We start from the raw sequence: 26039 nt of genomic DNA on the forward strand, positions 1-26039 counted from the left end.
TCAACAATAAAGTGTTCAGCAGGGGGCAGCACTGTAACATAATCTATGAACTCTAATTCTAGCGTCGTAATTATTCATTTCTAACAAATTAAAATCCTCCCTCACACACACACACACACACACACACACACACAGAGAGAGAGAGAGAGAGAGAGAGAGACGTGAAATACGTAATATTACTTAAAACTTAATCATTGAAATATTTCGCCTCGTTATGAAGAAGTCTGAAAGTATGACATGAATGTAAACTAGTCAGAATGAGAATGGAGATGAGATAAGAAGAAATATTTTGTAGAAATGTTGCAATCGCATATCAGCTCAACACTAACACTGGCTCTGACGCTGTTCTTTAGTAAACGTTGCCCCCTTCATGAACCCCGCCCCCTTGTGACGTCAGTGCTTGGGATTGGACCTGGGCAGAATGTTGGTCAAACCGAAACTAACTGGGTCTGTACAACAGATAAGAAAAAACAACAAAGCGTATCAAATATAGGTGGGTAAGTAAACTATAAAACAATATTGATCATTGTGTGTGTGTGTGTGTGTGTGTGTGTGTGTGTGTGTGTGTGTGTGTGTGTTCCGTGCATGTCTTTTAATCAACGCCAGTTCCGGTCATCAAAGCGTGCAAGCAAACACGTCTAAATATGCTTTGGTCTGTCTCTACATTCTCTCTTATTCTTTTTATTTGCTTTCTAATATCCACCTTGTATCATTTGTTTTCCTTTCCTCTTTGTATCTCATTTATGTCTCATTATGTCCCATGGACTCGTGCACACGTGTTAAGCTAATAACAATTAAATGCCATTAACATGTCATGATGTAGTATTAAATAAATAAAAGCTGCATTGCGACGACGAGCTTGTTTACAATGTGGGTCACTAGGCATTTAGTTTCCGTTATCTGTTACCTGATCTGTTATCATGTCCTGGTACATAATGCATGTAACATCAAATGTAACTTTACATACGAAACAGCTGAACTGACTTTGTATCATTATTATTACTATTACTATTATTATTATTATTATTCATAATACTATCAATACTAGGCTTTTACTTTGTCACGTTTTTGAAGGCAAGTTACTTCAACTTCAGATTTCCTTGGCAACAAAGCAAAAGCTTGTCATTTCTGTAATCCTCTTCATGTTTCCCTTTATTCGTTTCGCCCACTTAGGAAGAAGAATTAGAAATGATGCAACACTTTCATTCCAGCTTCTTACTCTGTTAAGTTACTTTTGGCTAAAACAAACGTCTTCCCATCTCTCATTAATACACAAAATACAAGAACACGCAGAATTTCTTTGATTAGATTAGTGAATGAATCGGTACTGTATCAGAAATGGAATCAACATCTGATATCACCCTTTAAAAATTCACTCTGTGTTGCAAGAGGTTGTTCGACATCATGCTATATTTTTTAATTTAATTCTTTTCAGTTGTACTTGTATGGCATTTCGAACAATAGACATAGCCACTAAGCAGCTTTACAAAAGTAGTATATACACCGATCAGGCATAACATTATGAGCAGTGAGAGGTGACATGAATAAGACTGAGTATCTCCTCATCATGGCACCTGTTAGTGGGTGGGATATATTAGGCAGCAAGTGAACATTTTGTCCTCAAAGTTGATGTTAGAAGCAGGAAAAATGGACAAGCGTAAGGATTTGAGCGAGTTTGACGAAGGGTCAAATTGTGATGGCTAGACCACTGGATCAGAGCATCTCCAAAACTGCAGCTCTTGTGGGGTGTTCCTGGTCTGCAGTGGTCAGTATCTATCAAAAGTGGTCCAAGGAAGGAACAGTGGTGAACCGGTGACAGGGTCATGGGTGGTCAAGGCTCATTGATGGACATGGGGAGCGAAGGCTGGACCGTGTGATCTGATCCAACAGACAGGCTACTGTTGCTCAAATTGTCAAAGAAGTTAATGCTGGTTCTGAAAGAAAGGTGTCAGAATACACAGTGCATGTGTGATTATAAAATATTTCCTCTTCTGTAACTGTACTGTATGGGCAAAAAGTCAATTATTCAAGCAGGAAATAGTAATTCTAGTTTTAACATAAAGTCACGTTAATATGTGCTTGTTGAACATCCCGTTCCAGATTTAGTCCTCTTTCTCTGTTATAATAAGATCCACTTTTCTCCTCTCTTCTGGGAAGGCTTTCCACTACGTGTTGGAGCGGGTCTGTGGGGATTTGTGATCATTCCGATAATTAGTAATTAGCATTAGTGAGATCAGAATCTGATGTTGGGATGTTGAGGAGACTTCCATTCCAGTTCATCCCAAAGGTGTTCAGTTGGGGTTGAGTCACAGTCAGGGCTCTGTGCAGGAGCAACCTAGAACAGGTTAGAACAAGAACAACCTAGATAGAATAGGTGTGCACCTCTTAATTACAGTGAAAGTAACATTTTGTGATAGATAGATAGATAGATAGATAGATAGATAGATAGATAGATAGATAGATAGATAGATACTTTATTTATCCCAAAGGGAAATTCACACTACATTACTACATGACATTACAGCACCGTGAAAGTCTTTCACATGTCCCAGCTTTGGAAATTGGGGTCAGAGCACAGGGTCAGCCACAACAGTGTAGTGTAGTGCCGGTTTCGACAATAACGCTGCAAACCTGTTGAACGAGTAAAACACGGAAAGTAGTACATCATCACTGTCATGATGATGTAGCTGAACTGTAGAAGGCAGACAAGCCAGAATGTCCATTCATTTTTTGATTAAAGAAAGAAAGAAAGAAAGAAAGAATAAATAAAACCAATAGGTTCTCAATTGCTTTAGTCTGTTTGAGCATGGCAATTATTATTATTATTATTATTATTATTATTATTATTATTATTATTATTTGTCATTTTATTATTATTTATCATTTTGGTCAAAAAAAGAAGAACAAAAACTTCTGAGGAGAAAGTGGGGATATAAGGCTTTTTTTTCATTTCTTTATTTTTAGTTCACTGCTGTTGGAGGAGGAAGTTACTATTACATTAAGACTATATGACTAAAATCATATGACTATGGATTAATGTCACTGGGTTGAACTGCGCACTGAACTGAAAATGCAGCATGGCTCTCTATATAAAGGGTGAGCCGTCAAGGGGCCTCCAATCTTTGGCTGTCTCATTTGAAACAAGATGATGGAGCCTGATGACACACGATAACAGAACATTTGTGAGTTTTGTTTGTATGTTTCGCTTGCATGATAAACAAGTAATCTGAACCCATCTCATTTAGCGGTAATGCCAAGAATCCATTCTGAAATGAGAAAGGGAAGTCATTCTTTTATTGGAAAGAAACGTTAATTGTTAATTAATCAGCTCTTTGGTTCTGTGTGTAAAATATTAATTTTTCCATTGCATGGTGGTTTAGATGTTAGCATGTTTGTCTCACACCTCTGAAATACAGGATATATGTTGTGCATTGAGATGTGATTGCTTTGTGAGAATGCAACATGGAGTAAGATATAACTAACTCTAGCAAACAGTCAGTCATGGATATGTTATAAAAAGAGAATGTCACTGTTTTAGTACCAATTGAAGGTTAAATGACAAAAAAGAAATCAGTATGGGACTGGCTATAACCTCGACATGCTGTGTCTGTTTATGATATTACAAATTACAATACATTCAATTCATGGTATGGTATCTTCAAGTAGCATCCCTGGAGATCCATCAGGTTTGATCTTGAGAATGTTCTCACGTTTTCCTTGTGTTCATGTGAGGTTCTCTGGTTTCATCCCACTTCCCAAAAAAATTGCAGGTAAGGGAAGTGGATATTTAAATGCCCCCAGGGTGCGAATGTGAGTGTGAGAGTGTGTATTCGTGCCCCCTAGGACAGGCTCCGTATCCATCCTGACATTGATGAATTTAATGATGATGAACCTGAATGCTTGGACCCCTAACACTGTGTCACGTAAAAAGCGTGAATACATGGCGAATATCAAATATTCCATAAGTGGAAATATGTTTTCCAAGTGTTACAGTCCTCACTTATTGGTTCTGCTAATGTACCAGAAGTGTCTATAGGTTTTTAGTTTTAGTGTGTTGATCATAGACACTTTGTAGCTAGAGCTCAGGTCCAAATGTTAAAAATGATGCAACTTACCATCTGCATTACTAAACCCAACCCCCCGGATGATAAAATCATAAGACATGATGTATTAAATGTCACAGGGATGATGGCGGGGTAAGCCGTAGGGAACTGAAAGTACAGTATGCCCAGCATCTAGCTGTGCATCTGTAGCATGAGTTGACATACAGGATCTGACCTAAAAAACAAACAAACTGTTAACTCTTTTTCGCAGAGCCCAATAAATGGAATTTGTGCCTGTTTGGTTGGGTCCATGTTCAGCATTGAATCTCTTTGTGATATTTTACTGCACATTGGTGGTTAATATGAAGCTAATATGAAAGCAGACACAGCCAGAAAGTCATTCATTTGTTAATACTGATAGAAAATATCTGATAAATTGATTTCCATTAAATTGGCAGAACGAAAAAACGGTTAACTTTCCAAGAAAATGTGTTGAATCCATTCCACTCCCAGCCAGTACTGACTGAGGTACTGTAGAGTACTGTAGAGTCTATGTATTGTCAAGCCCAAGACTAGGACAAGATCAAACTAGGACCAAGTCCTAAGAGACTTGAGATTAAATCATGATCAAGTCTGAATGAAAGTCAAGACAGAAAACCATCAAATCCTTTTTGAGGTTAAGACTTTTGTTGACCCACTTGTCTTCCTTCATGCATAATGCTTATAAACTCACAGTCAAGACCATATTTAACACAACAAGCACAAGACAAGTCTCAGTACTAATGTCAGTACGTCCAAATCAATACAGAAAACATCTGGAGACATCCCTAGTTGATACATAACATCAGACTGGTGTTTCTCTTTTTTATCTAGTAATCTGAGAAATAGAGTTTTGCTTAAAAGTTATGTAAATATGCTTTATTTATATGTAGAACGGTGATGTACCTCATGTTTAATGATTTCACACGAGAGACCAGCTCCAGATTCAGTTTCATTAGATATAATTCAGGATTTATTATTTTACTGCATTTCTGCAGTAATAGTTTTACAAAATTATTTGTAGGTGTATACAGATTTCGTGAAAAAGCTATATAATACTGTCTAATACGTTGAGTAAATATAAACTTATCAATCTCTGATATATTGTTATATGGAAATCACCCTGCAATGGCTTGGAGTCAAGAAGTGCAGTTTTATTGGAATTATTATTAATCAAGTGCTGATGTTACAGGATCTGCGTAACAGTTGAGTGTTCAGATGTAGCATTCGCTTTGACTAAAGAGCCTCATCATCATCGTCATGTTTACCGGGGTTAACTCCATGATGATGTTTCCTTTCACCAGTCATGTGGAAGGAACACCTGAGACAAAGTGAGTAGCCATGAATTAGCATCAAATCTGAGGTAAAGTTTTTTTTTGTACTTACATTTTACAAATATGGTGTAGTAATAATTCATGGCGTCATGTCATGCTAAACAGGTTCATGACAGGATCTCCAGCACCCAGCTGCGTGTCCATGAAGAGTGACCGGTCCATAGAGCAGCCTCTAAGCCTGGGTAGGGATGAAGTCGTCCCTGAGAGCACGTAAGTGCAAATCCATTATTGAAAGTTATAGCAAGTATAGCAACTGTTTGTATGAAATCCACCACATCACCTCGCATATTCAGATTTCTTTTCCGACTCCAGTTACACACGAAACCAGGCTGCTGCAAAGCCAATTGTTACTGCTTTTTAAAACAACAGTCTTTCTCTATAATGTTTTCAGATTTAATACCAAATGTGCCGTATCTCCAGCACCCAGCTGCGTGTCCATGAAGAGTGACCAGTCCATAGAGAAGCCTCCAAGGGAAGACATCGTCCCTCAAAGCGGGTGAGTCCAAATCCGTATGATCTCACACTTTATAGCAAGCTACACAGAAACTAAGAAGGTTGAGTTATGGTTTACTTTTGTTTTTTTGTATAAAATCCACCACTTCATTCTCGCTTATTCAGATTCCTATTCCATCTCTCCTTAAATCAGGCTGCTGTGAAGCCTTTGTTTTTTATTGCTGCTTTCCAAATTGATTATAAAGCTTGAAAAAGATCTCTATGATGTTTCCAGATTTAACGCCGTCCAAAGCGACGTATCTCCAGCACCCAGCTGCATTTCTATGAAAAGTGCTCACTCCATTGAGAAGCCTCTCAGCTTGAGCGGGGGAAATGTCGATCCTGAAGGCGGGTGAGTTCAAAACGGTTGCTTTTGGTTGCAGACTTTTTGCAAAAAATGTCTTCAGTTTGTCTAACTATTTTCCCATAGTTCAATTCAGTTCAATTCAATTTATTTGTATAGTGCTTTTAACAATGGACATTGTCTCAAAGCAGCTTTACAGAAGTATAGAAACACAGAAAAATTATAAAGTTTAAATTTAAGTTGCTATTTATCCCGAACGTTTATCCATTTATATTTCAAATCAATGTAAGGCTTTTCTAGTGCATTTAACAACATAAATTGTTTATTCAATTCAGTTTTTCTATAATGCTTTTAAAAATAGATACTAAAGCAAGTTTTACAAAAACATAAAAATGTAGAGTAAAAATTTGTAATTAAATTTCTATTTATTCCAAATGAGCAAGCCTGAGGCAAAGGTGCAGAGCCGCTGTAAAAATCCAGACCTAGATTTACATAGATTGGATATATATTTTATTTTAGATTATTGTCACTTTAAAGAAATGGTCATGCGTGCTCTGATGGATTAAATGTGTACTGATGTTTGTGTTACTGTGTTAAATCTCCATTAGGCAAAACCTCAGAGCAGACGCTCAGCAGGAACGCCCACCGACGAAAATAACCGAAGACTTCCTGTTACATCCTTCTCAACCCGTGAACGACGATCTGTCCGGCGTCTTAAAGATTCACAAAACCAGCATGCGCAACAGGCACCAGAGTTTATTCGAAGGAATCAAAATGCACAGAAATAAAACACTTCTGAAGACTGTTTACACCCAGCTCTACATCATAGAGGGAGAGAGTGAAGGAGTGAATAATGAACACGAAGTGATCCAGATGGAGAAAAGGCCCAGAAGACAGCACTTTCAAGACACACCGATCAACTGCTTAGACATATTTAACCCCGTGCAGGATTACAGCGCAGGAAATGTTACAGATAGAAGTGGAGCAGGAGTACAAAAGCTCAGAACTGTGTTAACTAAAGGAATTGCTGGAATTGGGAAAACCGTGTCAGTGCAGAAATTCATCCTGGATTGGGCAGAAGGAAAAGCTAACCCGGACATCAATTTCATGTTTGTGCTTCCGTTCCGTGAGTTGAATTTGATTAAAGATGAATGTTGCAGCCTACACAAACTCTTGTGTGACTTCCATCCCGAGCTAAAAGTCCTGGACACGCATGTGTACGACGTGTGTAAAATCATCTTCATCTTCGACGGCCTGGATGAAAGCAGGCTCCCGCTGGACTTCTTAAACGATACGAAAGTGTCTGACGTCACGGTGACATCATCAGTGAGTGCCCTGATGTCAAACCTCATTAAAGGTGAACTGCTTCCCTCTGCCCTCATCTGGATAACCACCAGGCCAGCGGCAGCTAGTCAGATCCCTCGGACGTGCATCAATCGTGTGACGGAAATACAGGGATTCAGCGACGCACAGAAGGAAGAGTATTTCAGGAAGAAAATCACCGAGCTCGAACACGCAGAGAAAATCATTTCACACATTAAAAAGACCAGGAGTCTTTATATCATGTGTCACATCCCGGTGTTTTGTTGGATATTAGCCACGGTGCTTCAGCAATTTATGAAAGAAAATAATCACACAGAAGCTCCTAAAACCCTGGCTGAGATTTACGCACACTTCCTGCTCATTCAGACGAACATGAAGAATGAAAAGTATGAAGAAACGGATGAGAAAGATCCGGGGAAACTTCTGGAAACAAACAGAGCCACGATGTTAAAACTAGCACAACTGGCTTTTAAGCAGCTGATGAAGGGCAACGTGATGTTTTATGAAGAAGACCTGACAGAGTGTGGGATCGATCTCACCGAGGCTTTGGTATACTCTGGGATTTGCACTGAGATCTTTAAAGAGGAATCTGTGTTATACCACAAGAAGGTCTTCTGCTTCGTGCATCTGAGCTTTCAGGAGTTTTTCGCTGCTCTCTACGTGTTTTACTGCTATCTGACAAAGAGCACTGAGCCGCTGCAGCTTTTCATGGCGCCGTACAGAGAGCAGTTCACGGACGTTGCTTTGGATGAGTTGTTAAAAGCAGCAGTCGATAAAGCCTTACACACTGACAATGGACACTTAGACCTTTTCCTCCGTTTTCTGCTCGGCATCTCACTGGAGAGCAATCAGACACTCCTACGTGGCCTCCTGACCCACACGCACAGCAGCTCGGAGAACATCCAGAGTACAGCTAAGTACATCAAATGGCAGATTCAAACCGAGGACCTTCCCAGTGACAGAACAATCAACTTGTTCCTGTGTCTCACCGAAATGAAGGACCAGTCTCTCTCGAAAGAGATTCAGGAATTTCTGAAGACGGAGCAACGATCCGAGAAGAAGCTGTCAGCCGCACACTGCACGGCAATCACGTACATGCTGCAGGTGTCAGACCACGTCCTGGAGGAGCTGGACGTGAAGAAATACAATGCCTCAGAGGAGGGATGTAGGAGGCTGATCTCTGCTGTGAGCAACTGCAGAAAGGCTCAGTAAGACTTTATTTCAATATTACATTAAAGAACAGATAGATTTAGGTCTAAACTCGACGAATTGAAAAGGCAAATATTATTGATTAGAAATTCACTCGATTTTTTATAATATCATTTTGGGAAGTGTAAATCTATATCGGACCGTCCAGAGCAGTCACAAGTGCAGACGTTTTGAAGCAGAAGTGGGCATCGTCCTGCACAGAAATAGCCATATAAATATATCTCTAGTGATTCACGTGTGACTCCATGCAACGTCTTGTCTTGTTTTCCATGTTGTTGTTTTTTTTGCTTTTCAGGCTAGCAGGCTGTTATCTCACCTCAAGTTCCTGTGAAACCTTCACTTCAGCGCTGCAGTTAGAAAAGTCGCCCCTGAAAGAACTGGACCTCAGTAACAACGACCTGCAGGACACTGGGGTGAAGCTGCTGGCTGATGGACTGAAGAGCTCACACTGTGTGCTGGAGATACTGCGGTGAGCTCACTGCAAATCATTGTAGAACCCGAAATATGAACCTGGGAGTATACAATATACATTAGATACATTATATACAATGTGTTTGTGTGTGTGAGCTTTACATTTTTATATCCTAATACTGCTGAATTCTTGAAGCTGATTGGTTAGCAGGTGATGATTAATTGTCTATTAAAGAAGTAGCATTGTAAAGTTTCTATAGTAACACCTCATTTCTATAGTAACAGTTTGTTTCTATAGTAACACCAATTTGCTATAGTAGCAACTTGTTTCTATAGTAACAGCTCCTTTCTGTAGTAACACCCTATTTCTATATTAACAGCTCCTTTGTTTCAGTAACACCGGTTTCTATAGTAACAGCTCCTTTCTGTAGTAACACCTTGTCTCTATTGTAACAGCTCATGTCTGTAGTAACACCCCGTTTCTATAGTAACAGCTCCTTTTTTTTAAATAAGACCCCGTTTCTATAGTAACAGCTCCTTTCTGTAGCAACACCCCATTTCTATAGTAACAGCTCCTTTCTGTAGCAACACCCCATTTCTATAGTAACAGCTCCTTTCTGTAGCAACACCCCATTTCTATAGTAACAGCTCCTTTTGATTGCAACAACTGATTTCTATAGTAACACCCTATTTCTATAGTAACACCCTAACACCCTAGTAACACCTTATTTTTATTGTAGCAGCCCATTGCTATAGTGACAATTTGTTTCTATAGTGACAGAACACTGCTATCAGAGAAGCTTATTTCTATAGTAACACCTCCTTTCAGTAGTAACACCCTGTTCCTATAGTAACAGCTCTTTTCAATAGTAACAGCATTGATGATTATTCCTCTGGAAGAGCATGCCCCAAGCATATTTCCTGTTAAGTGATATTAGGGAAATGCTCATGCAGCAGTAAGCAGCAGCTTTTTAGTATTTGTTAGCATGGATTATAAAATATAGACTTCCTGTTTTAAAGTAACACTTCTTTTTAGCTTCTAAGACAATGTATGTCAGTGCAAGCATGTTTTTCACTTTCAACAGGAGTTTGGGACAAAATTCTCAAAATTTTCCAAATAAGACATGATTTATAAGACATGAAAATAAGATCATTGTTGTCAGAGGCCAAAAAATAAAATTTGCTTCTGTTTGGTTGTGTTCAAGTTCAGCACTGAATGTATTTATCATGTCCCACTCGTTAAGCTCATATGACAGTAAGCACGATAACAAGATTATTTCGTGCCTGATGTCTAGAGACATAAGAGTGTCAATTATTAATCAGAAATAAGCTTTGCTGTGTTCTATCCTAACCTTTCTGTCTCTCTAAACAGCCTAGCTATTTGTAATCTTGGAGAAAAGGCTTGTGAATATCTGGCATCAGCTGTCATGCTGCCGCGCTCGTCTCTGAGAGAACTGGACCTCAGTAACAATGACCTGCAGGACTCAGGAGTGAGGCTGCTCGCTGATGGACTGAAGAGCTCACACTGTATGCTGGAGAGACTGCGGTGAGCTTTTAGAATGAATTCTTGCATCTGATTGGTCAGAAGGTGTTGATTTATTTTCTATAACAGCAGCTGAGGCCATAGAGCCATCTGCAGATCACAGATTTGTATTACTGTAGCTTGCGTTTGCTTCTGTAAATGTGTCTTAGTCACTTTATTCATCTGCTATTTTTGGAAACTTCTTCCTGCAGACTATCTGGATGTTTAATTACAAGTGAAGGCTGCGCTGCTCTTGCTTCAGCTCTGAGTGCCAACCCGTCACACCTGAGTGAGCTGGACCTGACCTACAACCATCCAGGAGACTCAGGGGAGAAGATGCTCTCAGCAAGACTGAAAGATCCAGACTGCAAACTGGAGACGCTTAGGTATAGTGTATGTGTGTGTGTGTGTGAGATAGAGAGAGAGAGAGATAGTCTAGGTCTTTTCTTTGTAGCTTTAATGAACAAAAAAGAGAGACAAAATCTTTACATTTGGTTACTGCTTAAGATTGGGATTAGATTTACGTGTAGTGCTAACACATGTAATGTACTTACAAGGATATTAAGAAGTGTGTGTGTGTGTGTTCTGTTTTTTCTTTAGGCTGGAGCATTCAGGAGAGATTAGACTCACACCCAGTCTAAGAAAATGTAAGTCCACTATAATGTTTATACACACACACACACACACACTATTTGTGATGTAGATGATCTCCAGTCTAATCTCTCTCCTCATGCGCAGATGCCTTTGAGGTCACGCTGGACTCGAACACGGCACACACGCGTCTCGCTCTGTCTGAGGAGAACAGAAAGGTGACACACGTGATAGACGATCAGCCGTACCCCGACCATCCTGAGAGGTTTGACTTCTGGAAGCAGGTGATGTGTCGAGAGAGTCTGCAGGGACGCTGCTACTGGGAGGCGGAGTGGGCAGGCGGAGAAGCTGTGATCTCCATGAGTTATAAAGGAATACGCCGGAAAGGAGGCAAAGGCGACTGTGTGTTCGGATCCACAGAGAAATCCTGGAAGCTGGACTGCTCGAGTAACAGCTACACCGCATGGCACAACAAGAAGAGGACAGACATCCCGGCTCCGGCGTCCTGCTCTAACAGGGTAGGAGTGTATCTGGACTGGATGGGGGGTACTCTGTCTTTCTACAGCGTCTCTCCTGACCCACATACACTCACACACCTACACACTTACCACGCCACATTCTCAGAGCCGCTCTACGCGGGGTTTTGGGTTGATTGTGACTCTTCGGTGAGTTTGGGTTGAGATCATATTGATCTGCCTTGCAAAATATTTATTTTTATTTATTCTTTATCGTAGCACTTTAACGTCTGTTCTGCAACTCTCCAATCTGATTGGTCAAATGTGGTTTGGCTCCTGTTACATTCGTTTATTTGTTATAACACTTTATCTTTTATAGAAGTAAAAGGGACTTGTATTGGGCATTTAATGTTTAAGGACAGTGTTCATTTCGTAGCGATGGAAAATGATTCCAGTGTCATAAATGCTGCTTATATTTACCCAGGGATAACAATGATTCCTGGCTCTTCATAAATCTGACGTTCCATACTGTACACTCCTAAATGTTCTTCTTTGAATATTTGCACCGTCAACAACTCTGATAAATATAGCACCTGACCACTTAAAGAAATTCAGTGAGGGAAAAAAGTTGTCATCCTGCACCTGAGCAGGTATTGCTATCTTTCACAGCTTTCTTTATCTTTTTTTTTGTCATGTAGTTGACCAGGTGATAAAAAATGAACTTCTGCTCATGTTTCAGCGTGACGTATTTCCCCCTCACTACAGCGAGCACTTCCGTGACATTCTTTAATCTCCCTAGCCTTTAGTGTTAAGTGTTTCTACGTCCCGGTTTTCACCTGATATGAGGTTTCCGCACGCTGCCGCTTTCCGATCGGGTGTCTGTTGCTAAGCAGCCAGGTAAATGAAACGTTTCGTCGTTTCACACTGAACACGTCTGGCATTGCAGTGTGGAGTTAACAGGGTAAAGTTGATCATGCTTCAGCGCAGAGTTTCATAAACCTGGGGAAAAAGCCCTGCTTCATAACCCTGCTCCTAAATTACACATGTGAAGCTTTCCTCTAGTCGGGATTAAAAGCAGGGTTTAGAACGACCTTGTCAAGTATTTTTCAGTTAACAGATTATGTTAACCTTTTAATAAACTGTAAGATTATTCAATAAGCTTTACACTGCAGTAGCCCACGATCTGATTAATATCCTGTCTTATACTTTATAGTTTACATCATTTCCTTCTTTACTGCTCATCAGCATTCCCCAGTATGTTTTCTCTGCTGCTTTTTAGGGTGAATTTTCCACTTTTTTTCTTTTATAAGTGTGATGTTTGTTTTGGAGTCTGCGTTAATATTTTAGGTCAGCGGTTGAAGTTTATGAGGCAGATCTTCCTCAGGCTTTTCCGTATGTGTGACACGTGTCTGTGTGTGCGCGCTCGCTGTGGACTGAGTGAAGCATCTGAACACTTTCACTTGTGTTGATGACGATGATGATGATGATGTCATTCTCAACTCGGATGAGCTACTCCGATGTAATTAGGTCACTGCACCTTATAGATCATAGATGTTTTTCAGTCAGTTTTGTTTTATTTTTATTGTATCTGATTTTTTATTGGCTGAAACTTGAGTGTAAGAAATGCGTTAAATAATATTGCATGCTATATTATCTTATTTATGAACACTATTTATATCAGTTACATTATTAATCTTTTTGTTGTTGCATGTGTACTTTACTATCTATTTTCTGTGTTAGAAATGAATAAACGTTTCCTTCAAGTTAAATCAGCATGACTCCTTGCGTTTCTTCCTATGACTTATGACTTATGACTTAAGGCCTTGCTTTTTTCAGTCTTAACATTCATTACCACTGGTGTTACTCTCTCTCTCTCTCTCTCTCTCTCAGAAAAATTTACTAAACAGGAAGAATTTTCAGATTTTTCCCCAGAAACCTCAGTGAAGGGAAGCAAGAGCTTTACAACAAAACCACAACTCCTGTTAGGGGTTCAGCTTTTTTCTTTTTTTTTAGAGAGAGAGAGAGAGAGAGAGAGGATAGTGACAGGCCAAACAGCCTTTCAGTCAATACAAATGAAATGGAAGGTTTTTCTTTTGTTAACCTATAAATAGCTGTAAATATGCAGTACAGAAATATTGCTTTTTGAAATTAACAAGATTAACTATCATTAGATAGATAGATAGATAGATAGATAGATAGATAGATAGATAGATAGATAGATAGATAGATAGATAGATAGTTTTGTTGACAGCAACAAAATGCTCTTAAGCATCAACAGAAATAGTAGAATTGTGTAATTTAACAGAGTTAAATGTGTAAATGTACACTAAATCTAAATTCAATTTCTTTGTATAGCGCTTACAACAATGGACATTGTCTCAAAGCAGCTTTACAGAAGTTTAGAAACATAGTTTAAAGTTAAGTTACTACATTTTTCTAACATTTATCCCTAATGAGAAGCCTGAGGCGACGGTGGTGAGAAAAAAAAAAACTCCCCGAGATGATATGGGGAAGAAACCTTGAGAGGAACCAGACTCAGAAGGGATTGCTCATCCTCATTTGGGTGACTCCGAACAGTAAATAATGTAAATGCTGGTAATGTCCTTTCTTCAACAGTTCATAGTCACGTGGAATTGTGCAACCAAGAGCTTCTGAGGAACTAATAAATCAGCTTAATTTCTGAGTTCATTATTGACTAAGCACTAATTCCTTCCTGCTGAAATCTGACTGATGCAACGGCAGTTTCCAAAACGACAGTCGCCAAAACATTTCCATTCAAAAGTTCACCAAAGAAAAACTCATTTTTAATCCATTTCTAAAACATAAAAAGGAATCGGATGGCTTTTAAAGAGAGATCTTCATTGTCACACAGAGGCCCATTATCTTTATCTGCAACCATTAGTACAGTTTCATTATCATGTTATATTCACTAATCCAAGTTATCAATCATTTTATAAGGCTTATTGATAGAGAAACATTTTGTAATTGTTTTAGGAAACTGTTGTAGTGATTAAGGGAGCAATAAAAGTGGCCTACTTTAGGTTAGTTTAGTATCTGGAGCATCAGGAGTTGTGGGGTTTGTTTACAGACTCAAAATGACTAGAAGGAAGGAACTTACTTTCTTTTCATGGTAAGAACTTATCTTTACCATGCTGTGAATAACTCTCTTCATAGAACACAACAAACCGGTTCTAACCAGAACAGAAAAAGGGGTGAGAGGAAAACAAAGAACTGGAATACAAGGAAATTTCCATGTGATCCTAATCTTTTGAACATTAGTGTACTAGTAAAGAATAATGACTAAATAATGAAATCTGTAAAGACGCTGAGCCTCACGTTGTATACAAGCCACCATCTTGGTTTTGTTCATAACGTCTTCCCCACGGCCTGGTGTGATGAACTGTAGGAGATTACGATACCTGAACATTGAGTTTGTACATTATGTTGAAGGTTTTAAAAGCAGATTCCATTAAAACAAAAGATTTCTCTGGAAATCTATCATAAAGTTGACTCCTTGTCCTAAATGCCATCTAGTCCGTGCCTCCAGAGTTATTTGAGTTATTTTGTGATTGTTGTGGTGCTTGAATGCTTGATTTTTCACCGCTTTTGTTGCTGTTTTTAAAATTTTGTGCTTTTAATTTTTGAGGAAAACTACAAGCAAGCACAAGATTCTTCTTTTAATCTCCTTCCAGTGAAGACACATATGTAATAAGTTTCTACGTTAACTGTTCTCATGTTCACACGAATGGATTTGAGGGATTTGGCTGAACGCCATGATGACATAACACGACACGTCTCGGATCAAATGTCTGGAAAATCTATGGTCATTCTGACCCCGAATATCGAATGTTTTTTTTTGCATTAATATTTGTCTGATAAAATGAAAAAACAATATAAACCAGATTTCAGATCTACTGACTAAGATACTTTAGCTAATTTTAGGTTAATCTACTTATATACCACAAAATTTCCAACCTCTTGGAAGTGGTTAGATTTAAAGTTCTTGCATATGGAGGTTTTGGTTTTAACCTCAGTGAGTCCACTGACTATTTAAAAGAACTAACAATTATGAAATCAATATAATTTCTAATTAAAATATTTGCTTCCTCATGACTAGAGCTAACCATGTTACACTGTTCCCAGAAAGCACAATTCATCAACCAATCTGTCCGATCATCGGTGTTTGTTGTTTGCGTAGCTAAACTTACGGTTTCCTGGTGTTGAAAATGGGAAGCAATAAGTTCAGAAAGTTGTGTTTTCTGGTGTTCAAAGAAAATGGGAAGCAATAAGTGCTGAAAGGAAACAACAATCTCTTTCATTGTGGTTTCTCTGTGACGTACACAAACCATTTATTAGAGCAAGAGTCTTAAGAGTCTTGGCTTTATTCATTCTATAAAAGTGTATATTTCTATAAAACAAGCTTCTAGTATGAGATCCTGTGGCTCACTAGGATGAGCACTGTCTCTGAGTTAAGAGGTCACTGATGCCAAGTCTCCAGGATATCAGTAGAGATGGTTTTTGGCAACACAAGACCTGAGAAAGGTGCTACAGGGTGTTACGTGAGATAATATCCAGGCAGTTGGCCTCCCCATCCTGGGAAGAGGAATGGAAGTGTGTTGGAGGCTGAAAAGAGTGTTGACTTAGTCCTGCATATATCAGAAGCACATCGAAGCACCATATTCTTCAGCAATGATCTCCCCAAGCATCTGCCATCAGCCTCAGAGGTAAGGCTTTTACCACAGTCACCAAGTCTCACAGAAATCCAGTAATGGTAAAAGGTTGTTTGAGTGTCTCTTTGGGATGAACTGGATTGGAACACCATCTCACCTAACATCAGAGCCTGATCTCTCTGATGGCTGAATAAACACAAATCCACACAGACACTCTCCAATGAAAGGCTACAGTGGGAGGGGAGGGGAGGGGAGGGGAGGGGAGGAGGACACACACAAAACCAGGTCATGTTTCTTGTAAATCAGGTTTTCCTGTGCAACTATGTGCGTGTGTGGATTTTCTAAAGCCCAGTGCTTCTTTGTTTTGCCAACCATTTTCTGGTGACTGAGTTCAAAAGCAAAAGTTTTCACCCCCTTCAAAATTTTATACACAAACCCAAAAAGTGATATGGACTGAAATGTCATGAATCTAATCAAAATCATACTACTGAAGGCACAAAGCCTTCATTATCACCACATATACATTACAGCGGAATACTTTTCTTTGCATGTCCCAGCTGAGGACGTTGGGGTCAGAGCAGAGGGGCAGCTATGATACAGCACCCACTGGAGCAGAGGGGGTTAAGAGCCTTTCTCAATTGCCCAACAGTGGGGCTTGGTGGTGCTGGGGCTTGAACCCTGATCATCTGTTTAACAACCCAGAGCCTTAACCACTTGAGCCACCATATTAAATCATATTAAATGACAGTGAAATGACTTACAAATAAAAATATAAATTATATATATATTTACATGCTAATGAACAATGACATCATTTTGTCAGTATCTCATAATACAAAAATGAGTTTATTGCTCCACTTTGCCCCCTAGCGGAATAACAGAGACTTGCTGGTTTTTTCCCCCCGTCTCTAATATTTTGCATAAAACTAAATTATTTTAAATCCGAACACAATTCTATATATATTTTGTGGATAAAATCCTTCATCGTGAGCTGTAAGTTTGACATCACTGATTTGTACAAGTATACAAATTTAAGCTTGGCATAAATGATAGTTTAGCACGGCATGCTTTATTTACAAATAAATTCTATTACAAACAATATTTATCATTATTATTTTAAACTTTTTTGTTTATTAAATAGTGTTTGAGCTACAGTCTCATCTTAATACACAAGCACACACGTTGCCAATACTGCGTTTGCCTTAGTACTGACACATCCATACCTTCAGCACCATAGTACTCTCAGCCAGCTCTTGAATAATTGGCACCATTTTAAGAGAACTGCAAAAGCCATCTAATAAACCATAGTATTTACTCAATAATAATAACTCAAATCATCAAACATAAAAAACAAAACATCCTCATAAGAACCGATGGGTGACCATAATTTTGAAGTTGACCGTCACACACATATACAGAGTTGAGAGAACTGTCAACTAAATGGCTGCTTCTGTAAATCTGATTAAAAATGTAAATGATATATAAAATCTATAGCCACTGATACTTCTACATAAAAGCATGCAAGTTTAGAATTTTTCTATTCCTCTTGCAATGAAATCTATATTCGGCTCTGCTGGGATGAGTAAGTTTTATGAAAACATAACACAAACATAACAAAAGTCTTTTTCTTTTTCAGTCAGCTAGCTTGTACTGTACATGCAGAGTATAGAATTATCTAAAATAAAATATAGAATAAATACAGTATAGTGCATACAGTAGATATACAGTGCAAAGACAACAAGAGTAGCAAAATAAAATCTGTAATCATATTTGATTAACAATTCTTTTAGTGTGTTGAAATTCAACACGAATGCAGCTGAATGTGTTCCTCTTCTTCTTTGTGGTTAAACTGTGTTTAGAAAGTTGGTTGTTTTTTAGCAAAAGTGGTTATGAGTACTTAAGTATGTGCCGTAATTATGGGCCGTATTCAGAGTTGGTGGCTTAAAGTTAAGTGGATTAAAAGTTATCTTAAATGTTATGTGGATTATTTATACAGCAAACATTCAGTCAGGTTATAGCCGTCCGCTTAAATTGATTTTTCTAGGCACTTTATTTATGGAAATCCACTGAATATACACTGTATTGCCAAAAGTATTCGCTCACCTGCCTTGACTCGCATATGAACTTAAGTGACATCCCATTCCTAATCCGTAGGGTTCAATATGACGTCGGTCCACCCTTTGCAGCTATAACAGCTTCAACTCTTCTGGGAAGGCTGTCCACAAGGTTTAGGAGTGTGTTTATGGGAATTTTTGACCATTCTTCCAGAAGCGCATTTGTGAGGTCACACACTGATGTTGGACGAGAAGGCCTGGCTCTCAGTCTCCACTCTAATTCATCCCAAAGGTGTTCTATCGGGTTGAGGTCAGGACTCTGTGCAGGCCAGTCAAGTTCCTCCACACCAGACTCTGTCATCCATGTCTTTATGGACCTTGCTTTGGTCACTGGTGCACAGTCATGTTGGAAGAGGAAGGGGCCAGCTCCAAACTGTTCCCACAAAGTTGGGAGCATGGAATTGTCCAAAATGTCTTGGTATGCTGAAGCATTCAGAGTTCCTTTCACTGGAACTAAGGGGCCAAGCCCAGCTCCTGAAAAACAACCCCACACCATAATCCCCCCTCCACCAAACTTTACACTTGGCACAATGCAGTCAGACAAGTACCGTTCTCCTGGCAACCACCAAACCCAGACTCGTCCATCAGATTGCCAGATGGAGAAGCGCGATCCGTCACTCCAGAGAACGCGTCTCCACTGCTCTAGAGTCCAGTGGCGGCGTGCTTTACACCACTGCATCCGACGCTTTGCATTGCACTTGGTGATGTATGGCTTGGATGCAGCTGCTCGGCCATGGAAACCCATTCCATGAAGCTCTCTGCGCACTGTTCTTGAGCTAATCTGAAGGCCACATGAAGTTTGGAGGTCTGTAGTGATTGACTCTGCAGAAAGTTGGTGACCTCTTCGCACTATGCGCCTCAGCATCCGCTGACCCCGCTCCGTCAGTTTACGTGGCCTACCACTTCGTGGCTGAGTTGCTGTCGTTCCCAAACACTTCCACGTTCTTATAATACAGCTGACAGTTGACTGTGGAATATTTAGGAGCGAGGAAATTTCACGACTGGATTTGTTGCACAGGTGGCATCCTATCACAGTTCCACGCTGGAATTCACTGAGCTCCTGAGAGCGACCCATTCTTTCACAAATGTTTGTAAAAACAGTCTGCATGCCTAGGTGCTTGATTTTATACACCTGTGGCCATGGAAGTGATTGGAACACCTGATTCTGATTATTTGGATGGGTGAGCGAATACTTTTGGCAATATAGTGTATGTTTCTGAGTTGGCCAGATTTTCCTTAGGTGCCGTGACAGGACTTTTGTATAGGATCTAGAGCAGAATCTTTAAACAAAAAATTAAACATAAGCTCCTTCCTTAAGCCTCGTTCAGAAAAAAAAGGGCTAGAAAATGCTGACTTAAGAAGGAAATAGCATTTTTAGTACTTAAAAACAATAAAATAAAAAAATATATACAAATAAAAATAAAAACATAATCAAAAAGCAAAACAAGAAAATTTATTTTTAAAAAATGACAAAAATATTTTATGACAATATATAAATTAAAAGATGGCAGGGATATAATAATGCAATAAACACATAGAATGTCTAGTATTTTATTAATATGTCGCTGCATGAGTAGTCCTAGTCCTGGTGTAATTAACACTTTTACCATAAATTGGGTTTAGTCCAACTTTCACCCTCATTATTCAGCAGCTTGTATTAAAATAGCACTTGATCCAGCACATGTTGGAAACAATTAAATATTAAATCCACTCAGCTCTGAATATGGCCCTGAATGAAATTAAGATTTAAAGATTTTACAATTAAAATTCCGCTTTTTATCGGCACCAAGTTTCAAACAGAAACACTATACATGCATTCAACGCTGTGATACTTTCTCTTGCTGTACAAAACTAGGACTATTCATTATTAACACTATCAACAACTCATACTGGGAATCGGAGGGTCATATGAATGTGCTGTTTCTTTATTATATTGTGATTGTATTTACAATAATTTTTTATATAGATAGTTGGGTAACACTTATGATGAATCATGTATTCATTTTGCATTATAAACACATTTATTAAATGCCATATGTTAGACAGCATCCATAATACGTTATAATGCCCGATATAAAGGTGTATAAATGCGTGTTATGCTTTCATTAATGAATAATTGTTGGCATTATAAGGTATCATGCATGCTATATGATGTGTTATGAATGCATCGGAATGCAGGTTTCATATTAAGGGGTACCAATAATTGTGCAAATAAAGCATTGGTCCTAATTCTGCAGTCAGTGTCTGACAAATTTGGTCCATAGAGTTTGTGTGCTTTTAAAAATCTCAGCACTTACAGATACAGATCACGTTACTCACATGTTAGCAGATCCTCAGCTTTGGTACTTGATATCTTTTAAAAAATATAGTTATTTGCCTCAAGCAGGTACAGTGAACTAATATTATCATTTTTGCATCATTGCAATTGACACATTTTTAAGGCAGGAGTTTTATTTGATTTTAAATTATGGACATTTTGCTATTTCTCTGGGAAGTTACGGTCATTTTTTAGTGCTTTTATGGTAGACATGCTACTCTAGAAATGATGGTGGTTTATGGTGTCTTTACATTATAGCATATTTCTAGGCAGTTATTAGAGTTTAGCCATTTGTTAGTGTTGCTATGGTGATGAGTTGCACTGCGTTAGTGTACCACCAACATAACACTGAAAATCATATAGCAGTGTCAGAGAGTATTATCATAGCAGTTGAGATAAACAAAAAGCTGCTTAGAAAATGAGAGTAAGGTTTTTTTTTTTGCATGAAACACTGGAATATGTCATGAATTTGTTAGTAGCGATGGTAGTATTCTGAAGGGATCTGGAAACTTTCATCAAAGAAGATTCTGGCAAACTTTGAATAGATATAAAAGTATCATGCTGTTTATACAGTATATGATGCAATGTGCACTTTAGGGGCTGAATCAAGCAGAAATGAGACTCTAGCTTTTTCCCCTGTGTGCAACAGGAAATGAAAATCTTTCTCCTCACAAATCTGGGACACAGTAAACAGTAAGTGCTATCAAGTCCTGGCAGGAGCAAAACCACCACACCTTGTCTGAGGGTGGCACCCGAGCAAATAAGCTCGCTTCTCGTCCCATTCTTACTCCTCCGATATTTCTGCGAGCCCACAGACTATGGCTGCATGCCGTCTTCAATCCAGTGACGTACTGACCATCCCGAAGGAAAGCACCTCTCAGAAGCAGTAACTGACAGGACCTGAAGATTTTTTATCAAAATCTGGCAACGTCTCTTCTAGTGTGCCAAAAACGCTCTTCGTTCCCTCGAAGATGGTATACAAACAGTACAATATAAAAAATTGGGTCAATCCAACATGGCATCCAGTTGGTCAGCGAGATCGTCGAACATGTTCCCGATGTCATCCAGAATGTTACCTGCTGATCTCACAGTGTAAACGCCACTGTGACCAGAAAAAGAAAAGGAAACACGAACGTCAGTCATACATATATGTGATATTTATTCATTAATATATCTAAGAATCAAATGGATCTACTATGGTACTACTTTGCTGTAATCTAGTGTGTCCAGACTTTTGCATATTCATACAATGTCTTCTATTATTTAATATGCTTTCTAAGCAAACTTTCACTAGTACACTAGTGCTCCATTCTGCTGCATTATTTATGGGATATTTTCAATCAACAAATGAATACTATAAACAAATGAATTATTTTCTGACTCTGATATAAAATTAGTCAGGATTGGAATGGATTCACATTTTCGTGGAAAGTTAACCCTTTTCTTTTTACTAGAACACTGGTGTTTCATTCTGCCAGGGGAATGGAAATCAATGTATCAGACGTTTTCAGTCATTGTAAACAAATGAATGAGTTCTGGCTGTGAGTCTGATTTAAAATGAGACAGGACTCTGTTGGCTTTGTTAGTGTGAGACGTGTTTTTCCCTCTGTTCAATAATAATAATTTTAACTGCTAATGAACAAGCACTTTGGGCATCTCAGACAGCGGAAATTGGTTTGATATCAACATTTACTTTAAAGATACAAACATTTGTTTGTAAAAAACTAACCATCATTGGGGTCTTTTGGAACTTTTCTTTGAATATATTGTGCCTAGCAAGCTTGGTAAAAACAGAAATACTTATAAAACACTACAAATTCTTAAAGTCCTGAGTGTCTACTTTCAGATGAGCTTCATATTAACCACCACTGTGGACTGAAACATGACAAAGACATTCAGTGATTAACACTGAGACAACAAAACAGGCATAAATTCTATTTTTGGCCTCTGGAAAAAAAAAAGAGTCAAATGTCTCTCGCTTTTTAATCTATTTACTGAGCTGATTCGCTTCTCCATCTAGATTCCTACTTTTTGTCCATCAACTCTATAGGTCTCTATTCCTAGTTTCTTAGGTCACCGTTTTCTGTGTCAGTACATATATATCTTATATTTCTTTTGTTCCAATTTTTCCTAGCTGCCCAGTTCCCTACCTCTTTATCTTAGATACTTAGTTTTCTAGTCTGGACCTTGGTCTCTGTTCTTGAGTTCAAGGTGAACAATTAGAGTCATCATTAAATGTCGTCAGGGTCAAAACCCATCAGAGGTCTGTTACCTGTCAATCTGATCCTTCTGTGATAAATTTCTCTCCACCACTTCAAGGGCTGCCTCCAGGGAAGTGCTGGTCTGCTCTATTCGTTTGTGAACAAACTCATCTTGTTTTTGGTCCTGGGGTCCACTGATACTTGGAAACTCTCTTCTTATTGGAGAGCCACCGAAGGCAATGTCCTGCCCTATCCTGGCTGGTACAACTTGAGGAGGTCCACCTACTGCTACATAAAATATATAGACATTTAAGAAAGATTAAACAAATTAGCAAATATTAAATTCCCAATTATGGGTTATAGATTTGATCAGATCTGGCATAGTTCTTACCCAACGGTGGTGCAACACATTGCCGTGTTGGTTTACAGGGTGTTAGAGGTTTCTGTGGAGTGAGATTCCCTATTAGTCCACCATTTGGCATGCAGAATGAGATCTTCTCACCCTCTGGGGAACTCTCCCTTCCCGGGATTGTGTCCTCACTGGTGGTCTGCAGTTCCTTTTCTCTGGGTTTATGCCTTCTCTTGACAGTGTCTGACTCTTTTAGATTGAACTCTGGTAATTTTAAGGATGGTTTAGGTAGCTGAGAGGGTTTCGGTGGTTGGAAGCTGGCTTCAGTATCCATTTTAGTCACTTCCATTCTTGGCCGCTGCTTTATGGTCCCTTTGCCCTCTTGAGCAAACGGAATGCTTTCACACAAATTTCCTTGAAGGGACACAGAAGGTGTAGGATCTTGGCTTGATTGAAGTTTTAGGTCTTGCTCCTCAGGCTTTAATCTACTGGGCTCTGCATGACCTGTTTGACATAGAGATACCTCACCGGTTGTCTCTTTTTGAATGCTTATAGTTTTAGATTGGGTGGCCAGTGAGGGTGATTTAAATGGGGGACTGCCTGGGGTCTTAGTGGGGCTGTCTCCACTCTTTTCCAGCCTGGCTGCAATCATTCGAACACTCCCAGCACTCTCGATTTCCACCCCACCACTATTTCCTCCACTGGAGGCAGAGCTCAGTCGCTTAGGAGGGGGAGGAGGTGGCCCCTTTCTCTTGGCACGTATCACAAAGGATTGAGCCCGACCCACCTGTCTATCAGAAGCATTTGTTTGACCACGGCCAGGTTTGCGTGTGAGTGTAGCATACGAGACCAGGTTTGGTGGTAATACTGGAGTGTCATTCTCTTCTCCTTCCCCATCAGAGAGGGCATATCGTGACAGGCTTTGTGTGCGCTTCTTTGGTTGACAGTTCTCACCACTGGGTCTGGATTGAGCCGTACAAAACTGATCTGAATTTTTTTGGAGGTAGCTAAATCCTCTCTGGATGGGGGAACCATCCGGTTTTGAAGAGATACCAGGGCTTGACTGGGCAGCAGGGTAGGCTAAGCGAGCCGTCTTGCTTGGTGTTATCGGTGGGCTGCCACGCGTGGACTGCTGCTTCTTTAGAGGTAATGGTGGTGCAATCTTGGCAGGCAGAACTGGGCATTCCTTGATGGCACTACAGTCTGAGCTGCCCAAACTCTCATTTGAGTGGCTGTGGGGAGTTACAGTCAAAGGCCATTCCTGTGAGTGCCCGGTGCCCCGTGAACGCATACTAATACTCTCTTGACTCAGAGACACGGATGTTGTTCCACTTAGCATGGCACCAAACCCTTCCTGGCAGCCACCATAGCCACTCTGAATCATAGCATTCTGCAGCTCAGTGCTTAGCTCACTATCCTGAAAGGTTAGCATCTTGGGAGTAAGTGGTGAGGAAGGGTCATCGGCATTGTCAGCTGACTCTATAGCCAGCAGCTCCAGGGTGGGAGGGTGTCTCCTTCTCTGCAGGGTCCCATTGCCCTCTGCTTGGTTTCTCAAAGCCTTCTGCACATCACAAAGCTTCTTTACTGCAAGCATCATCTTTTTCTGGTGGCCTATGGGCATAATATGGGCATCCAAATCACACATTTTAACATACAGTACATATTTTATTGAGAGTATGGTTAGTTTTTGGTATGTTATCAAAGCATCTTCAAAGACTCAAGAGCATAGTACCAAACCAATAACCGGTACTAGGATTGGTATTACTACCGATATTTCTAACTTGAACCTTTTCATACCCAGCTTATTGATGCCAATTTCCTGCAGATCCTCCCATGTAATGTCTCGTACAATGTTAACAGAGTCGTAGCCATTCTCTGCTAGCCTTTTCTGGTACTGAGACAGTCCAATGGTACTAAGCCATTCACCAATGTCAGCCTGAAACACAAAGACACAAGCATCACAATATTATCCTAAAATAAACTCTTGATTACCTAGTAGCGTAACGCCTTTCATATCTGAATGGCTAACTAATTAAAAATCTTACTGGAATGTAGTCTGGTAGCCACTCTGGGATGTTCAGTTTGCTGATCTCAGTGGAGATCTTCTTGCGATGACCTGGCTTAGTCACACCAATAGCTGTGAGATCCTGGCATGAAAACATAAATATAACCAAGGTTAAATATAACCAGAAATACAGTACATTTCTCACTCTTGTAAATACAGACGTTTCCTTTTAGCCTAACTGTACTTACAGAGTAATTCCTAGTAGTTTGTGAATATTCATTCAAAAGAATCACCACAAAATAAGCTAAGGGGGTAATAAACATACATTACCTCAGGAGTCATTCTGCTAATGGTAGGCACATCATAACCAGCTGTGAGGAAGTTTGTAGTGTACTGCTCCAGATGAAATTCATGCAGCCACTGGAAGATGGCCTCAGCATCCTGAGGAAAAAAGACACACATTATTCCACCAAAGAAGCAACCCTGCAAGTATACATCCAGCGGATTTAAAAAGTCTACAATTTATTATTAGTTATATCCATATTTTTGTCTTTGAATTATACATTAATCTTGTTTGTTGCTGCTTGTTTGTGAAGTATCCTGGCTATGACGATGATCTCTGGATTCGCCCTAATAAATAACACACTGACTTTACACACT

At 39.4% G+C, this 26039-nt stretch overlaps 2 protein-coding genes across 13 annotated transcripts in view; one reads left to right on the forward strand and one right to left on the reverse strand.

Annotated features, from left to right (window-relative positions):
• The first annotated feature begins 371 nt into the window (after window positions 1–371).
• On the forward strand, window positions 372–13469 carry LOC131363892 (NACHT, LRR and PYD domains-containing protein 12-like). 4 transcript variants are annotated; one of them, XM_058406861.1, is made up of 12 exons: window positions 476–493; window positions 2965–3182; window positions 5275–5413; window positions 5522–5626; window positions 5808–5912; window positions 6144–6260; window positions 6821–8743; window positions 9040–9213; window positions 10528–10701; window positions 10890–11063; window positions 11278–11324; window positions 11416–13469. In XM_058406861.1, the coding sequence occupies exons 3-12, from the start codon at window positions 5343–5345 to the stop codon at window positions 11946–11948; spliced, it is 3423 nt and encodes a 1140-aa protein (XP_058262844.1). In that variant the 5' UTR covers window positions 476–493; window positions 2965–3182; window positions 5275–5342; the 3' UTR covers window positions 11949–13469. The 4 variants fall into 4 exon arrangements, with proteins under 4 accessions (XP_058262842.1, XP_058262841.1, XP_058262844.1 ...); XM_058406859.1 differs by lacking the exon at window positions 2965–3182 and having other exon boundaries at window positions 372–497; XM_058406858.1 differs by lacking the exon at window positions 2965–3182 and having other exon boundaries at window positions 377–493.
• A 6575-nt stretch (window positions 13470–20044) lies between these two features.
• Window positions 20045–26039, reverse strand: part of caskin2 (CASK interacting protein 2) — a 68162-nt gene continuing 62167 nt past the window's right edge. For 8 of the 9 annotated variants that reach the window (XM_058405853.1, XM_058405852.1, XM_058405850.1 and 5 more), the window contains 6 exons: window positions 25710–25820; window positions 25420–25521; window positions 25172–25310; window positions 23417–24985; window positions 23097–23313; window positions 20045–21926 (listed from right to left, as the gene is read on the reverse strand). In XM_058405853.1, coding sequence (XP_058261836.1) covers window positions 21830–21926; window positions 23097–23313; window positions 23417–24985; window positions 25172–25310; window positions 25420–25521; window positions 25710–25820 — 2235 coding nt within the window. In that variant the 3' untranslated portion in view covers window positions 20045–21829. The remainder of the gene's footprint in view (window positions 21927–23096; window positions 23314–23416; window positions 24986–25171; window positions 25311–25419; window positions 25522–25709; window positions 25821–26039) is intronic. The other variant, XM_058405851.1, reaches the window with a different exon arrangement.

This window comes from Hemibagrus wyckioides, linkage group LG13 (assembly GCF_019097595.1).
Source record: "Hemibagrus wyckioides isolate EC202008001 linkage group LG13, SWU_Hwy_1.0, whole genome shotgun sequence".
NCBI classification, from domain to species: Eukaryota; Metazoa; Chordata; class Actinopteri; order Siluriformes; family Bagridae; genus Hemibagrus; species Hemibagrus wyckioides.